The 18,893-nt window shown below is 42.3% G+C and overlaps 2 protein-coding genes across 6 annotated transcripts in view; one reads left to right on the top strand and one right to left on the bottom strand.

The window, feature by feature from the left end:
• ABCB11 (ATP binding cassette subfamily B member 11) overlaps window positions 1–18,893 on the top strand; it is an 83,184-nt gene that overhangs the window by 8,023 nt on the left and 56,268 nt on the right. The gene's annotated exons all lie outside the window — the stretch shown is intronic.
• On the bottom strand, window positions 4,920–18,674 carry DHRS9 (dehydrogenase/reductase 9). 3 transcript variants are annotated; one of them, XM_081182837.1, is made up of 6 exons: window positions 18,655–18,674; window positions 12,171–12,397; window positions 9,532–9,883; window positions 7,191–7,449; window positions 6,156–6,319; window positions 4,920–5,405 (listed from the first exon to the last, which is right to left on the bottom strand). In XM_081182837.1, exons 2-6 carry the CDS (start codon window positions 12,177–12,179, stop codon window positions 5,179–5,181), a joined length of 1,011 nt encoding a protein of 336 aa, XP_081038963.1. In that variant the 5' UTR covers window positions 12,180–12,397; window positions 18,655–18,674; the 3' UTR covers window positions 4,920–5,178. The 3 variants fall into 3 exon arrangements, with proteins under 3 accessions (XP_081038963.1, XP_081038962.1, XP_081038961.1); XM_081182836.1 differs by lacking the exon at window positions 18,655–18,674 and adding an exon at window positions 15,684–15,841; XM_081182835.1 differs by lacking the exons at window positions 12,171–12,397; window positions 18,655–18,674 and having other exon boundaries at window positions 9,532–9,934.

The raw sequence follows: 18,893 nt of genomic DNA, 5'->3' as shown, positions 1-18,893 counted from the left end.
CAGAACTGATAGAACATAAAACCTGAAGGAGTGTCTCCACCCCTGTCCTTCAGCTTTGAGAGCAGTCCAGCTTTGAGAGCCTTCTGGCAGTTCCCTCACTACGAGAAGAGAAGTTACAGGGAATTAGACACAGGGCCTTCTCAGTAGTGGCGCCCACTCTGTGGAATGCTCTCCCATCAGATGTCAAGGAGACAAACAACTATACAACTTTCAGAAGACATCTGAAGGCAGCCCTGTATCAGGAAGTTTTTAATGTTTGACATTTTATTATGTTTTTATATGTATTGTGAGCTGCCCAGAGTGACTGGGGCAATCCAGCCAGATGGGTGGGGTATAATAAATTTATTATTATTATTATTATTATATGTGAGGAGGGATGTCTGAAATCAGGTACTTGTTTCCTTTGTATGTTCTTCAACAAGTTTTCAGTGCTGTCAGAATAGCAGAGCTTAGTGGTGATTTGCCCATGGGGAGATAACAGGCTAATGTTATTACACAACAGGATCACTAGTTACTAACTGGAGTTTTTCAAAAGAGAGGAAATGTGTGTTTGGTCATTAATCTCTAGCTGCTTTTTAAAGACTGTTTGTCTTGCCTTATACAACCCACAACACCACCAAAGGCAGACAGATGGACTAGAGTTCTTTACTCTGTGGGCAGCATAACACATTGCAAATGGGAGGCTTGTAAGTTACTTATTAACTGTGAAAAAGGACACTTGCTTTATTTTCACCAGCCTGAGCAATGGAGCTAAACCTTAGGTTTGCTTGAAAGACACTATTATTCTGAAGCCTATTATCAGGTGCTTAAAATGATTTCCAGCAAAGGTAATAATAATAAGTAGGACTGGCCCAGGGCATTTTGGCACCTGAGGTAAACCACAAAATGGAATCCCTCCTTGCCAGGGAAGAAGGGGTGAGTGAAGATCTACATCAGGAACAAGGGGGAAATAAAGATCTACATTGGAAACTGATGCCCCTGCGGATCCTGCTGCCTGAGGCGGTCTCCTCACCTTGCCTCATAGGTGGGCTGCCCCTGATAATAAGGCTATATAGGATCTAAACATAGACACATGGAAAGTGAATTGGGTGAATTCCTTGAGAATTCCCCCCAAATCTTGCTCTTTATTCCCACAGATCTCTGTTTCTGAAATAGAGTAATTAATGAAGTAGCCTAATAAGAATCGTTAAGTACTTTGTGTACTACATAATGTGATTTCCTGAAGGTAAGCATGAGATCTCCAACTTTGGAGCTAAACCAAAAGTGATCAGGCTTTCAGGTCACCATTAAAAGGTCATGAAACCAACCAGTGGCAAGTAAGTTCATGGGGCCATCCCATGATTATATGACACACCCTGGAACTTGTAGTTCCATCAGCCCAAGGACTTGTTAGGCATGACAACTGGCTGGCCTTGATTCTCAAAATAGATCAAAAGGAAGTTTATATTAACTGGAAATTCTGTTATTCCACAAGAAACCATTGCATATCAGTGTTATAGAAACATATGGACTAATTTAAGGCTTTATTTTAGAGAGTGAATTAAACCACTATTTATATTGGCCTGTTTTGGGATTATCCTCTCCATTTATTTTTGCAAAGGGGTTACACCAAGTGTGCTGATACCTCCCCTCTTCGGTGGGGATGGTACTGTTTTGGCCATATAAGGACAAGCACTTATAGAACGGACTTCACTATTAGTATATATAGGATGATTCCTCAGGGAGAAAGGTATGTTTATTTAAACAGCACTGAACAGTTAAGAATCACAAGCTTTTTGCATGTAAACCCATGAAAGGCTTTCATGAACGACAGAGGAAGCAAGCAAACACAACTGCCCATTGTAAGGAATGGAAAGTGCAAAACGGGAAAGAAAAACATAGCTTCAGTGGTTTTGCCATGCCCAAACTGAGGTAGAAATATTAACAAGACACAGAAGTAAAATTTCATAGAGCCCACTCCAAATTTCATTAGTCTGTAATCCTACTCAGAGTAAACACATTGAAATTAATAGAAATGGCTAACTTGGGTCCATTTATTTCAGTGGGTCTACTCTGTGTAGGACTAACATTGGATAAACCTATTGCGCTTCAGGCACATTACTCTGATAGTCTTCAAGTATTTATTTTATGAATGCCCTTATGTCCATTGGAAGGAACAATTATAAACATGGCATGCTAGCGTACATTATACCACTGTGTGGGACATGTATGTTGCGTCTAACAAAACGTTACCAATATTTACAATGTACAAATAATGTAATATTGAAATACAGAACAGTATAGTTTGTAACACACAATAAATTAATGATTCCTGCACGGAAAAAACAATAATACAATACATATGATAATTCTCTGAGATGCACTAAAATGGCTATTTTAGCTTTAACAGACTCTGAAAATTAGACTGGACAGATGTTTTTATACTGGCTGCTATTTGAGGAGCTTTTCTCAAACAATTGAAAGTTGTCCACTCCCATTGCCGTTCTGAATTTACTCTGCCTTGCAAGCTCTCCTTATGCAACACTAATCATCTGTTTCAAATGTGAACACACAGAGCTTTTCGTGTTCTACAGTCGTGATCACAGATGTGTGGACTGGGGTACTACTGGCCTTAGAAGAATACAACAGGATATGTTGCTCACCCCTCCTAAATACACACACACACACGAGAAAGTATAATTACTACAAAGCAATTTGCAGTGAGGATGCAGTTACTATTAGAATTCCTGCTCCATGATTGCAGTCATAGGATTGTTGTCTATCACATGACGGTGTATGTTTTTACTCCACAAAGTGGGAAGTGACAGAGACAGGATGTTTGTGTTACTGTATTCCGTGAAATGGGACTATTGTCCTTTGTCCTTTCTCTTTGCTGTCTGATGCTAGAGAGAGAGGGAGCCACGTTGCAGCGCTCCGTGTTTGTTTATATATAAATAAAGTAGATTAGCCAGAATGCTGAGTTGCTGAGGTCTGTCATGCGACCTGCGAAGTCTCTGCGGATCCCTAAGTGTGCCGATGTCTGTTGACATCGGTCCTGTGATGTTCCGGCAGAAGAAAGCTTTTGAAGTTCCCGAACAAATGACCGGGAGGGAGAAAACATACCAGTCGGGCATGTGACTCTACCAGGGTCCTACTCAAGCGTAGGACGAGCTCCTGACAGTTACACCCCACCCAGCTGCCCACCCACTTACCCAGATTTAGGATCAAAGCTGGAGGAGGAGGATTCACCAGTCTCAGGACTCTGCCCTTCTCTGGAATATCTATCACCAACACCACCATAAATAGGGTGACCTGCACCAATTGAAGAGAAACCTGCCCCATGGTTTGAGAACTGCTGAGATCTCAGAGCAGTTCACAATATAAAAACACAAGATAAAACACAAAATGCATAATAGAAACAAGAACAACCAACCCCCCCAAAAAAACAATAACCCCCTCCCTGCAAGGTAAACCACCCACAGGTAAATTTTATAAGCCACACAAAGAACTGGTTTGCAGATTGGAATTCAGCCCCAAGGTCCTCTTTTCCCCCCATTGGAAAGTTGAAGACAACTGAGAGTATGTGCCTGACTGCTTACCATGCAGCAGAATCTTTATGTCTCCTACTGCTCAACACTTATAAACCCTTGGATGTACCATCTACAAGGTAAAGGTAAAGGTAAAAGGACCCCTGACCATTAGGTCCAGTCGTGGCTGACTCTGGGGTTGCAACGTTCATCTCGCTTTATTGGCTAAGGGAGCCGGCGTACAGCTTCCAGGTCATGTGGCCAGCATGACTAAGCCGCTTCTGGCAAACCAGAGCAGCGCACGGAAATGCCGTTTACCTTCCCGCTGGAGCAGTACCTATTTATCTACTTGCACTTTGATGTGTTTTCGAACTGCTAAGTTGGCAGGAGCAGGGACCGAGCAACGGGAGCTCACCCCATCGCGGGGATTCGAACCACCAACCTTCTGATCGGCAATTCCTAGGCTCTGTGGTTTAACCCACAGCGTCACCCACGTCCCTATCTACAAGGTAGAAGATGCTAACTAGAAGGTGGTATTTAGCAAGTGCTCTTTCTCTCTTTCTTTTGGTGGGCAATGCATTCTGATTTATCTGGCTATGGCAGATGACTGTGGTGCCACAGTTCAAACAGCAAGTAGCTGTTTCACACCAGCATTCTGTCACACAACACACTTTCAGCCAGCACACATAACATGGGGTTGTGACCAGTTGCATTGTGTCAGTTGACACCATCCAGCCATAGCCAAATATGTCATGAGCTCCCTTCTGGAAGTGGCAACCTACCTCCCCCCCCCAAACCATGGCGTAGCGGTGGGGAAGTAAGGATGCCTCACTCACCAGCTTTGCAAGAGTCAGGATCACTCATTGCTCATTAGGGCCGGCCCAGGATATTTGGCCACTGATTTGGGAGTCTCAGCTTGCCTCATGGGCCGGCCAGCCCAGCCACACATTCAGGAAGGAGTTGGCACACTTCTGCTATACTAGCTTCCCCATAGACCACCCTAGCCAAACAGCCTGGGGGTGGGGCATGGGATATGCGCTTCCAGTCTTCAGATACGTGAGGTAACATATTCTTCAGAAAGGAAAAATGCTCTATACATGCTCAGGGGCCCTTGGAAGCTATCCCCCCAAAAGATCTATTGCCTTTGGGAAGAAAAGAGAGCCGAAATATGCTCAGAGGCATTTAGCACTAGAAAATGTTTGTTAAGGAAAAATGGGAAAAGTCGTAAGTTCCTGGGAAGTCAATAGTATTTTCTGTGGGAGGAGAAAGAGATACCTCCATGGTGTTGGGTAGAGCTCTTAGGAGGAACTGGGCTCTGTTAACAGGTTGTAGTATTTGCAACGGGCATAATTATCTGTGTACTTTGACAACGTTCTGACAAACTGATAATTTCAAACTATTACTCGAACAATATTTGACTGGTCGATTCACTAAGATTTATTTGAGTTGGCAAATGCTAAGCCTGAGTCATCTAGATCTGCCTTCACTACCACTGGGCAAAGCAGTCCTTATGACAACTGCTCTTTAAAAAAAGGGATAAACAAGAAAAGAGAAGCAATTATTGCCAACATCTCTGGATGCTTGATCACCTGTGAACACAGATGTATTCATCTTCATTGTTTGGTATGCACAGCTTGAAAAAGCACGAACTGGAGTTTTTTGGGATGCAATTTTACACAGCATTTGGGTCAAGTAGCTGAACTTTGTTCTTCATGAGTACAAAGTCCTGCACAAACGATGGCATTTTTGAAAGTGGTAGCCAAAGAATCTTAGCATCCATGCCTGCACTGTACCGGGCCTTTGGATATTTGCTCATTAAGGCATGTTCCATGCAATTCACAACCAATGAGAGGTCTGTATTCTGACACAGCTTCACTAGTTTCTCCTTCTTTACTGCATCTGCAGAGAGAACGAAACCAGGAGAGGGAGGTAAAATATATGCAGCAATAAGCTTCAAGAGTCTTAATTCTGTGCACTTCTTTCTTAATTATTTGAAGTACTGTTGACGTGGAGCTACTTTTGCACTGTGCAAAGAGCATTGCCATATTGTTACTTGCAGTTAAATAAAAAGGCTTCCTATCTCCTTTCGTTCCTTTCCATTATCCAGCTGTGCTGCAGGCAGGACATGGAAGTCTTTGGCATTGTGGGTAATGCTTGGGACGATTCCAAGGCCTGCCACTTTTCAGTCATGATGTATACTGTGGAGCATGAAGCTGAGGGAAGGAAGCAATAAAGCTTCCCTCCTTTCTACCACATGTTGCCACTACTGCATTCACCTCTGGTATATGAAGCGAAGGATTAGGAGTGTGCTTTGACGATGGGCTGGTGGAGATGAGAGGAGGTTGAATGCTAGGAACTCTTCTCTGCCCTAGATATTGATCCGAGCCACAGAAGATCTCTTTTTAAAATTATTATTCTCATTTTTTTTCAGTGAGACATATTCACTATATTAAAACAAAATCATGACATATACGTATTGACTCAGTCACAGAGTTCTCCTATTTTTTGAGGTGCCTTTTTGAGTAACCTGGAAGTTAATTTCTCAACCAGGCTTGGGTGAACTTTGATGGCATCTCTACTTCTGACTACTTCAGTATTATGTTTAGGCCCTTTCTCCATTAATACAAAACAAAGCAACTCATGGCTTACCTTCCTTTAAGTATTTTTCACCATACTGCTTTTGTATAGTTTGAGGAAGAGTGTCCCAAACAGCCATTTTTTGTCTCATGACCATGTCTCTGTCAGAAAGCCCTGTTTTAAACAGCCCTGGCTCAATGCAAGAAACATTCACTCCAAATGGTTTCATGTCCTGTCTGCAAAGAAAGTAAAAAGCTGTCATTAATTTTGGTCAATAATTTGGGCGGATTTTTAGAGAAAGCGCTATGTAGATTCTGTCAGCAGCACATTATAGTTTCTGCACACAAACACAATGATCTTATAAATGAAATTTCTCAGTTTCTGTATAAAATGAGTCAAGGTCATGGGATGCCTTTGGAGTCCTTATGGTAAACCTCACGAATGCAAGAGATCCATCATGCATGTCCTCATATGAACTCCTGCCTATCTCCTTGATATTTAAACCAGATTGTATCTCTTCATTCATTTTATATTAATGGCTCCACCAGATCCCAGGGATCTGGGCCATTCTCTGCAATAACTTGGTAACTGGTTCTTGCTTCACAATTAATGCGCCCAATGCAACTCAAGAAGACATTGGGTTCAGATGTTCACACAGACCTTCTAATCCTTTTCATGATGTGCACTTATGTTTCAAGTAAGATATCATTTGTGAACAGACACCAGACATAACATGGGCAGGAGGAGCCCATGATTTACATCCAAATAAGTCTTATATACTAATATCTTGTGTACTATCTTGCAATGTAGGAAAAGTGGAGAAAGTGGAGTAAAAAAACAGATGACCAAGAACTACATTAGTTTTTGAACGGATACATATAAGGAGCACTGTCTCATGGGTGTACCATTTCGCTGGATGACCCCCTGATTCAGGTAGCATGAGAGATAGATTTGGATGGATGTCAGTGGTGGTGAGGGCAGTGGCATGCTGGAAACAGAATTCTACTAAGCCCAATTTTATCCCCTGCATGCAGGCACTGAACCCATGCTCAGTTTGGGTTGAATCATACATGCATTATGAAGGCCATCCATTAGCTATCACTTTACCTTAAACTGTCGGTGAATGCTTCTGCCCCATATTTGGATGGACAATAACCACCTGAGCATATTGGTAGAACACCTCCAACACTGGTTACGTTTATTATCCTTCCCTTTGCCTTCTTCACCAATGGCAGCATGTGTATAGTAACATTGATGAGGCCTATTAGATTAACATCAATCGGTGCTTTATAGTGCTCGATGGTCAGCCAGTCAGTTGGTGCTGATACTCCCATAATTCCTGCATTATTGATCAGGCCCCACAGACCTATGGGGGGGGGGAGAGATTTAAAAAAACAAATAAAAAGATAATTTATTATGTCTGAGAATGAAACTTTTTTGGAGAAATTGATTTCTGTGATTTAACGTCCCCATTATCATTATTATTCAAAAGGCAGAGAATAAGATCATCATCATAATGGTATATAAATATCATTACATCTACGTAAAAACAGAAAGGTCGTAACAGTAACCCAGCTATGTTAATTGGTAGCAATTCCCAATTGTGCCATTTCTTTACTCTGAACACTTTAGTCTGAGTGAGCGAGGGCTAATTCACACACGCATGCACACCACTTGACATTTCATCATGCAGAAACTCACTGATGAATGTGTGCATTGCCATTGCTGAAAAGTATTGTAATATTATGAGGGCAATGTGAAAGCTCTGAACAGGACAATTATCTCCACACATACACGTAATTGCTCACTCACTAAAGCAATACTTCGGTCTGCATCCTGTCATATGAGGGAGCTTGTCATATAAAATAGTAAAGTGCCTCCCCAACGCAGGACGTAGTTAACATCAAATCCAAATCACGAACAGCGGCTTGACCTTAAAAAGAGCAACTTTAAAGTGTTTCAAAATCAGGCAGGTATTCTTCTCGTTTTTTTGTTGGTTGGTTTATGAGAAACTAGCCTGCTCACCAGGACCATAACAAGAACCTACTGGATCAGGCCAGAATCCTGTTCTCACAGTGGCAACCCAGGTGCCCATGGGAAACCCATGGTCAGGGGCTGAACACAAAACAACACTCTCTGCCCCTGTGGTTTCCTTCAATTGGTATTCAGAAGCAGACTCCAGTGCTTTCGACAGTGGAGGGAGAATATACCGTAGTTATTGTTCTTAGTAGCCATTGACAGCCTGGTCCTCCAAGGATCTGTCCAGTCCTGTTTTAAAGCCATCCAAGATGGTGGCCGTCACTGCCTCTTATGGGAGTGATTATTCTAGAGTGCTAGCGTTATGAGATTGGAGGGAAAAAAGACTTATTTATCCCCTTTCTCCATGTCATTTCATACATTCCTATCATTTTGGTATTCTACCGTCCCCCAACCCTGGAAGAATTCCTGAGGATACCCTTATTAAAAATAAGACCACTGTTTTTATTTCTACCCTGCCATAGCCAATACTGCTCCTAATAAGAGTCAAGGTTTCTGTGGCAGTGGCTAAACTAAATTACAACATTGAGTTACAACACTAAGCTTACAACAGTAAAAAGCCGTAATTTTAAATGCCTGCAATTTCCCTGTAATCATCACCACTTTCTCTACTGCTCACATGCTATTTCCCCCATAGCTACTCAGAAGTAAGCCCCATTTTGTTCAACAAGCCTCTTAATAAGTTTTAGAGTTTTACAGCCTCACCCACACTCTGCCACATCATTGCACAACCTACTTCAAATTTCCTTTCTATGCTTTTAAAACATGAAGGCTGTGGAAACAGGAAGGGGGGGGAGAGCTCACTCTGCACAAAACAGCAGATGAAAGACTTATCAACAATTATATATACAAATAATTTCAAGTCTGGACCTAAGAGACACAGGAGGTATCCACACTTCCTCTTGCCCCACCGCTTTCCCCCAGGAAAAGCTGTTCTTTAGTGCTCAATCGGAGCAAATGGCAATTTGGGCATTCCTCCAGATTGATGTTTGCTTCGATTTAGCACTAAACAGGGGATTTTCCCTGGGGGAAAAAGCAGGAAAACCACTTGGACCCATGCTTTCGAGGCATGGGGCAAGCAGAAGTGTGGATGAGCCCTCACCCAGTGGACAGAAGCCACAATGCACGGTGATCACTTTATTGCCCCAAACCGTAAGTTTAATTAAAAACTTGCTTTAAGAAGGAAAGGAAAAACCTAAGAAATACCAAAACAATTCATTGGCTTTTTGTGCAGGTTAGCAGATATGTACCTGGAGGCTATATCTTTAAGGTTGCACAGAAGCAGAAATTCTGTGCGCTAAGCCTTCCTCCTTCACAGCAGCCCCAATTCCATGCTTCTCTTAAATGTGCAGGAGCCCTCTGGGGGTCTATTTAGTAGATTTTGGGAAGAGTTCAGGTGCCCATCACCTACCTTTATCCCCTACTTCTTTCTTAACATATTCCGTAACTGATTGGATGTTCTCTGTGTTTGTCACGTCCAGTAGCACAGCGTGGAGGTGCCTAGAAGTCTCTGCTTTCAGCTCTGCGGCTCCCTGTTGAGTCTGGCAGGCAGCAATCACTTGAAACCCTTTCTTATCGAAGATTTTGGCTGCCCGCTTTCCAAATCCAGAGTCACAGCCAGTGATGAACACATATTTCCCTACAAGGTACATATCTTTTAACTTCTGCCCTGCTCTCCATTTCCACCAGACGAAGCAGATGACAAACCACATCAACACGTAGTAAAAAAGTCCAATTTCGAGACCGCTATCTTCCATTTCCTCCTTGAAAGAGACAGAAAGACACGTTACAACAGGCATTTCCCTGCCATTAGCATCATTTCCTGACCGTGAAAATCTAAAGGAAATAAAAAGCGGGGGCAACACGGAGAGCCACTCTCACTTTCCATCACCAGCCTTTAACTTCTGTTAAAATAAGGAAAGCTTCCCTGGGGGCCAGTAAATAAAATGGTCACTTTGCATTCATCAGAGTGTGGAAGTTTTAAGTAGTTAGGAAGCACCACAGACTTGTGGCCTCTCAGTCAGGCTGTATATGGGGAGTAAAGTCCCTTGAACACAACAGAATCTGAAATATAGCATACAATGGGGTTGGGCTGAAAATATAGTGCTTCACATAATCTTGCCAATCCTAACAACCACTCTGTAAGGTTGGTACCTCGGGTTACAGTGGTACCTCGGGTTACAGACGCTTCAGGTTACATACCCTTCAGGTTACAGACTCCGCTAACCCAGAAATAGTACCTCAGGTTAAGAACTTTGCTTCAGGATGAGAACAGAAATCGTGCGGCGGCGGTGCGGCGGCAGCGGGAGGCCCCATTAGCTAAAGTGGTGCTTCAGGTTAAGAACAGTTTCAGGTTAAGAAAGGACCTCCGGAACGAATTAAATACTTAACCCAAGGTACCACTGTATTATTATTATTGAAGCAACAGGTTTTGAGACTGAGAAATAGTGGCCAGTGAATTAATGAAGGATGTAAGGTAAGATTTGGAGCAACTTGCGCTTATGTATTGTATGATATCTGTTCTATTGACTACATTAGTATTAGTATTAGTGTTATCATTAACATCCTGCCTTTTTCCCTGACAGGGACTCAAGGCAGCTTACAGTAAAAATAGGAACAGTTTAAAACATAGGGGGGGGGATTAAATATTAATAGAATTAAAACTACACACACACACACACACACACACACACACACATATATAAGCTCTATTGTTAGCTGCTCTGAGCCCGGCTTTGGCTGGGGAGGGCAGGATATAAATAAATTATTATTATTATTATTATTATTATTATTATTATTATTATTATTATTATTAAAATCATACAGATAATTACAATGAAATTTTCATTCAGAGCAGTCAGTCCCTAAAAGCCTGTAGGAATAAGGAAGTCTTCACCTGCCAGCAGAAGGGCAGCAAGGAGGGAGCCAGCCTAGCATTTCTAGGGAGGGAGTATTTATACCCTACATTTCTTCCTTTGAACTCAAGGTATCTTATTATATGGGGCTTCCTGAACATCCCCACTCAGGCACTGGCAGGATCTAGGGATGTACAACTCTGCCAATTTCAGTTTCTCTCAGTTTCACACTTTTCCCAGTCTTAAATTCAGTTTGCCACAATGACAGTTAGCTCAGCTGGTTAGTGCATGGTGCTAACACCACCTTTGTCGCTGGTTTGATCCCCATATGGGCCACCGGCATATTCCTGCATTGCAGGGGGCTGGACTAGAGGGCCCTTGGGGCAGTGGCGTAGCGTGGGTTGTCAGCACCCGGGGCAAGGCAAGTAATTTGTGCCCCCTAACCCGTGGATTTGCGCCCCCTAACCCTAACCCCCAGATGTTGCGCCCGGTGCGGCCGGCCCCCCTGCACCCCTCACGCTACGCCACTACCTTGGGGTCCCCTCCAACACTACAATTATATATGTTTCTAACATTTCTGCATCAGTCTGTGATATTTATTTATTTGTTTGTTTGTTTGTTTGGGGGGAAATGCCGTTATGAAAAGTTCACCAGCTTTTTAACGTGAATTTCTCAAAATATGCACTTTTTAATGCAGTTTTGCCTAATCTATGCATCTGTTCACGTCGCCCTCCCTCGTCTAAATGCATTTTCATGCACACTTTCCAGACCCAGCTGTGCTTAGCTCATTCTGCATGCTGGCTCCACCTTATGCCGTCAGCCTGGAACGAGCATGCCTGGAACATTTCCATGGCACCGAATTAATTACAACTATTACTTCACCCATCCTCACAACAACTCTGTGAGGCAGGACATCAGTATCATCGCATCAGAGAGAGGCAACTGAGGTTGGGAAAGAATCATTTGACCAAGGCCATCAAGAGATTTCACAGGTTAGCTCAGACTTGTGTACACCCATTTCTTGCCCTAATTCTGCAGTGCGGCTGAAGGCGTTGCTAGCTTGACTTCTTCAGTGCCATGGCTTCAGATCACTTGTACGCATAGACTTACAGCAGCATAAAGCAATCACCTGTTTCGGAGGCTGGCTGAAAACTAAAGAGTTGCAAAACAAAACAGAGTCCATCTATACATTTACCTCTGTCATGCTGGCTGTGGCTCCTTAGGGAAAGGGTGTTTCTCCTCCTATATGATCTGGCAGGATCAATATGCTGTTTGCTTATCTTCTCAGATTAGTTCCCTCTGTGTGGCAGGACTCATTTTAAAAGCAGGACATTGCACACACGATGTTGCAGAACGGAATAGGTAGATGCGGCTGTCTGTCCTCACTTCCTCCGGAATTTCACTCGCAAAGATGCAGTCAACCTATTGGTGAAATAATTACAGAACAATATAGCTGCTCTTTAGTAAGCTCGCACAGATCTGAAATAAGTTTGCAACACTCGCTACGGACTAGTATGTTATGAGCCTCTCATAACATAACAAGTACAGTGGTATCTCGGGTTACAGATGCTTCAGGTTACAGACGCCGCTAACCCAGAAAGAGTACCTCAGGTTAAGAATTTTGCTTCAGGATGAGAACAAAAATTGTGCTCTGGCGGCGCGGCTGCAGCAGGAGGCCCCATTAGCTAAAGTGGTGCTTCAGGTTAAGAACAGTTTCAGGTTAAGAACGGACCTCCGGAACAAATTAAATTCTTAACCCGAGGTACCACTGTAGTTGGGTGTTTTTTTTAATTCTATAGTTTATAACTTTCTGACATTTTTGATTCTGGAAGAAAACCCACTGAACTCAATGGAAGCTACTTCCGAGTAGGCATGTATAGGGTTGCACTGTTAATGCTGTAAAACAAGGGCAGGGAATCTATGACCCTTCAGCTCCAGCCAGCATGAACAATGGTCTGCTATGACAGGAGTTGGGAATCCAATGACATCTGGAAGTCAGTGCAAACTATCCTGAATCCAAATTTGGCAAGGGGTGTTATAGCGCTATTTAAAATAAATAAACAAGAATTTTAAAACGACAGACAGACAAACAAACAAATGTATAAATTTGTTCTACCCTGCAAGGAAAATAACCCACTAATTGTGTCATTCCCTGCAAATATTGAACATTCCATACAATTTCCACCCCCAGAACAGTTTGCATGCAGATACACAGTTACGAAAGTTGTTGATAACAGAGCAACAGTTAAAGCACACCTCCAGATACATCCCAAACGCCTGGTGAAATAAGAATGTTTTCACTTGCCTTCGCAAGGAGACCCAGGAGGAACACAGGCAGACCTCTCTTGAAGGTTGTGCCTGCTACAACTTCAGAGCTGCAATTGAATAGGCTCTGTTCTTAGACGCTTATATCCTCCCCAAGTAGCATGACATTCCTCAACTTTCGTTTGTTTCAAAATCCCCCAATTTTTTTTATCTAAAATTTACTTTAGATCATCCAGGCAGCTTTTCTCAGACAAGTAAGGTTTCTCAGCTTCATTGCTTCCTCTTTTTTTAAATGGAAGAAGGATAAATGCTTCTCAGTCTCCTCTCACTTCTTCAGGGAAGGGGAAACCCTTTAAAACTCTCTGTTCTCTTTTCAAACACACATACGAGGAGCCTGGCTGCTGGATAAAACCAGAGACCCATCTAGTCCAGCCTTCTGTTCTCACAGCAGCCAACCAGATACCAAGACCTGAGTGCAAGAGCCCTTTTCCTGCTCACAATCCCAAGGAGCCAGTGTTCAGAGCTGTACTGCCTCTGAGACTGGACCAGTAGCCATTCATAGCCTTATTCTCCACAAATCTGTCCAATCCCTTTTTACATTCACTCTGATTTGCTTACAGGCCGTATATTCACCTTCTCACCAATCAATCATTCATGCATTCCACACTGTTCGAGGCATTTCTTCATCACTTTCCTAACTGCAAAAAGTGGGGTTTTTTGCACAAGGGCAACAAAGCGTTTTAATCCACTTTAATCGCACAAACCTATTTTTTTTTGCTATACACAAAGTACCCGTATTTTTCGCTCTATAAGACGCACCAGACCACAAGACGCACCTAGTTTTTGGAGGAGGAAAACAAGAAAAAAAATATTCTGAATCTCAGAAGCCAGAACAGCAAGAGGGATCGCTGCGCAGTGAAAGCAGCAATCCCTCTTGCTGTTCTGGCTTCTGGGATAGCTGCGCAGCCTGCATTCGCTCCATAAGACGCACACACATTTCCCCTTACTTTTTAGGAGGGAAAAAGTGGGTCTTATAGAGCAAAAAATACGGTACTTAACAGTCTGCAAGAGCCAGTGGAGACCAATTAGGGCTAATGGAGAACCACCTCATCAAACACCTGCCTTGAAGAACGCTTGAAGGAGCTTGGTATGTTTAGCCTGGAAAAGAGGAGACTGAGAGGAGATATGATAGCTACATTCAAATATCTTAAGGGCTGTGACATGGAAGAGGGAGTATGCTTGTTTTCTCCTGCTCTGCAGGGCAGGACTCGAACCAATGGATTAAAGTTACAAGAAAGGAGATTCTGACTCAATATCAGGAAGAACGTTCTGACAGTAAGAGCTGTTTGACAGTGGAACAGACAAGAGGTGCTGGACTCTCCTTCCTCGGAGGCTTTTAAGCAGAGGTTGGATGGCCGTCTGTCACGGATGCTTTAGCTGAGATTACTGCACTGCAGGGGGTTGGACTAGATGACCCTTGGGGTCCCTTCCAACTCTAAGATTCTATGATCTTACAACCAATCGGGCTAGCTCTTCTTTTCATTGGCTCTGGCTTCACCTACCAGCATTTCCTTTTAAGAATCCATGTAAATTTAGGAGTTTCCCTTTTCATCTCCAAGTTTATCCTGGAATGCCCATTCAACACCCACACCTGCCAGGAATAGTGCCTCAGATCATATTCCCATATCTTAACAGTGCATGTTGAATCTGGCAGTCAAGGCACTGACCTGCATTTGCACAGGAAACTTTTTTGGAGAACAGATAAATGAGCAGAGCTCTTCCTTGGCTTATTTAGATGCTTCAGTTTTGCTTTAATTTACAATAAATCAGGTCTGAGATAAGTGGTTCAGTTAGTCTACTGCCACATTCCAATGCCTCCTTTCTGAGAATTTTCTTTTACAAATTCTGGATTACATGAAACTAATACTTTTTCAAAAAATAAAATAAAATAAAATAAAATAAAATAAAATAAAATAAAATAAAATAAAATAAAATAAAATAAAATAAAATATGAAAGCCTCTCATATTGTATTTTAAGAGCCCTCTACGTGCCATACAGTTTTGGATTGGAAAGAGTGTCTCAATTGCTCTTTTCCTGGTCTCACACATGCTTTTCTGTAGTTAGGGGTTTTCTTTGACCGCTCTGTAGCTTGCTGACTGAATAAAAAAGAAATTACAACTTAGCACACAGAAAGGGTGAAATAGTCTCAGAAATCCAAATGTTGTTTAAAATCAGGGTCGAGATGTACACTCGTTTCTTCCCCTCTAACAGTATCGTGACCTAGAAAGAGGTGGACTTCAGTTTTCAACCCTCTCTGAGATTATGCCATGCTAATTTTTCTTGTTTGATGTCCTGATCAGAGGAAGAAGGTTGTCGTTGAGCTATGTACACTTAGAGGTGAGCTACACTGATCATGAAGGAGATGACAACAAGAATAGTCACCCTTGTGATTGTAAGGAGCTGACTGTTGGATCCACCCAGCGGTTGCTGACACAACTCCCATATTCCTTCCCTGGCAGGGCAGAGCGAGTGTAGCAGATCTAGTGCCCTTGAGGTTCCCTGGTCTCCAGCATCCAAAAGCCTGGGGCTCACATGGCAGGGCCTGGTGATGTCACAAGGCAAGCTCTAGTGATGTCACAAATCCTATGAATCCATGGAGTGAAGATCACATGCCCTTGCAAAGCAGATCACTCAAGGAAATGAGCCAACATTCCTAGAAACAAACACACCTCTCTCTCATACTCATCCTTGGGTGTGTGGGTGGGTGTGCGCGCGCGCATACACGGACACACACACACAGCAATGCAACCCGCATCTACTTTCTTCCTAGCTTTATCTTTCATTCTAAATTGCTTCCTTCTTCCTTTCCTTTATATTCTTTTTTCTCTCTGACTCCCCTCTTCCTTGGTTCCTCTCCAAATTCTTCCATTTATGGGTGTCCACAGGCACCATTCCAGTGGGGAGTAAAACACTTGAAAGGGGGGAGAGCAGGGTAGCTTCACGCACAAAAGAAAGACAAACAGCAATTGTACGTTTTGTCCCATATCTCAGGGTCTACAAAGGCTAGAAACATACTCTGGTTTAACAAAGAATTCTGGGAATTATGGTTTACTAGTGGGAAGGGACTGCTCATCCCCTTCATGGGTGCTCATGGTCCAACCCCTGTTCCCTCCCTCCCTCCCTTTCCCTGTACTACAATAATTTTTGTATACATCATTTGGCACGAGAACTGCATCACAAAATGTGGATCAGGGCACATTTCAAAAGACAGCTGTGTTTCGGCTTGCATATTGTTTTTGAAAAGGTGAAGTAGGTAGGTTCGCTTTTAAATCTGAACTGAACCGAGTCCCTTCCTAATCCTCGCTCCCTCCCAGGAGCCTGGAGAAAATGAACCCAACAATTTAGCAGAGCCCTACCATGTTCATCCCTTGGGATCTTTTTCTCCTAACCTCTTGACAAAGGCTTTTTGTTGAATCAGGAGTTGTTGGGTCTCTCCCCATCCCATCCTCTTTTAAGAGGTAGAAATTCAGGGGGTGATGCAATGGTTATTTAGAAATTTAGCAAATGGGGCTTTGCCTATCAGATAGGCATTAAAGACCTGCAGGATATGTGATTTCATTAGATCATTGGGAAAAACTTTGGAGATCAGATATTAATTTCACCGCATGCATTACTATCAAAGAAAACATTATGAAGATGTTTTACAGGTGGTACCTAGCCCCTGTAAAACTGGCTAAATTTTATAAATTAACATTGAATCTGTGTTGGAGATGTAAGGTATCAGGGTGATCCTTATATCATGCCTGGTGGGGATGTGATAAAATTAAAATTTGGGGGGGGAAATATACATGAGGAACTGAAAAAAAATCTTTAAAACAACAATTGGTTAAAAGCTGGAAACATTCCTTTTAGGAATTATAACAAATGACATCCCCAAAGACATGAAGAGGATCTTTTTATATGCAACAGCCGCCTCAAGGTTATTGATTGCAAAAAATGGAAAATCAGAAGAAGTACCAACACTGAAAGATTGGCAACATAAATTTTTTGAAATGATTGAATTAGCAAAAATGACGGCAACAATTAGAATGCAATCTAATCAAAATCTCAAACAGGAATGGAAATGTGTAGAAGAATACATGAGCAAAAGATGCTCCAACAAGAATTTATTGATGTGTATAGACTGATTTCACAAAGTTGAGTTAAGCTAAGCTAAGCAGATATATAAGATTGAATGTTTAATTATTAAGATACAAAAATACAATCTCAATAATAAAGTTACAAAATAATAACAAGGAAGTCATGCACGGGTGGAGGGAAGACACAGGGCAAGAAATAAGAAATGGATAAATGTTGGTACATAATGAAATGTGAAAATGTGAATTTACGAATATAATGTATATGTATTATTATCTAAAGGTTTCATATATGTATTGCAACATTAAAAAATAAAAATAAATAAAGACCTGCAGTAGACAAACCTGGTGTTTAAAAGCAGCACTGCAAGGCCAGAGAGCTGGCTGAAAGAGCAGACAAAACCAGAAAAGTGGGGTGGCAAATTTCACATGTTTCCCATTGCATGAGTGAGGGAGTGTGAGGGCATGTGTGTATGTCATGGGAAAGGTGGCAACTCAAGGTCCCTATGGAATCAGAGTAGGGTTGCCAGGCAATAATTTGGAAGAATCTCCCTCCCTCCCTCCCTCCCTCCCTCCCTCCTTCCTTCCTTCCTTCCTTCCTTCCTTCCTTCCTTCCTTCCTTCCTTCCTTCCTTTTCCAACAGCATTTATAAGTATTAAAGGAAATAATAAGCAACAACAACAACAATAATAATAAGTAAATAATAGAGTAGACCCATTGAAACAATCGACGGGAGTCAGTCATACCCATTGGTTTCATTCATAGTTTCATAGAGCATGATTTAATTGTTCACAACCCAGCGAGAAGGATGGGTGGGTAGTCAGACAGACCGACATGCACATACAGTATGCTTCATCTTCTATCCTGTTAAGTGAGGCTATCCATATCAGTAAGGAGAAGTTAGAATAATTAATAACAATAATAATTACGTACCGGGTTGCCTTAAGTTCCCAAAGTACTTGCTATGCATTATCCTTGTCATTGCAATAACCCTTTGTGGTACAGCAACATTATTGTCCCTGCGTTACAAGGGACTGGGTGTCTAGGAGGCTATGGCTGACTTAAAAGCCCACAACAGCTTATGTACGTTTGTTGGGGGTTTTTTAGGTGCTACAATACTCTTTGTTGCTTTGGCTTGTATAAGGCTCCCAGGTGAGTCCATGACAGTATGGAAATTTGAACCACAGGATCACCATCTCATAACTCACACTTTTACAGCCACTACATTACACCAATTAGTAAAATGCTTGCACCCCAAATATGGAATTGGTACCTACCTACTCAGTCGAAGAAAATATGTTGGCAGGTTGGCTGTTAAAGGTGCGCCTTACAAGTACAGCTAGTCCAAAAACTTGTTGTGTTCTCTCTCTCTCTCTCTCCTTCTTCCCTGGCAATCTTCTAAAGATGATTCCTGCACAGAACCACCTTTTGACTTTTTAAATTAAGGCATCCCAATGAGTGCCTTCTGACTCAAGTCATGAACAAATTGCAGATCTTGTGAGTCACATTGTTGATT

The sequence above is a fragment of the Podarcis bocagei genome, assembly GCF_964188305.1.
Source record: "Podarcis bocagei genome assembly, chromosome: 1".
In the NCBI taxonomy this organism is placed as follows: Eukaryota; Metazoa; Chordata; class Lepidosauria; order Squamata; family Lacertidae; genus Podarcis; species Podarcis bocagei.
Note: the sequence above shows the minus strand (reverse complement) of the source record. Positions and strands in the feature narration are given on the sequence as shown.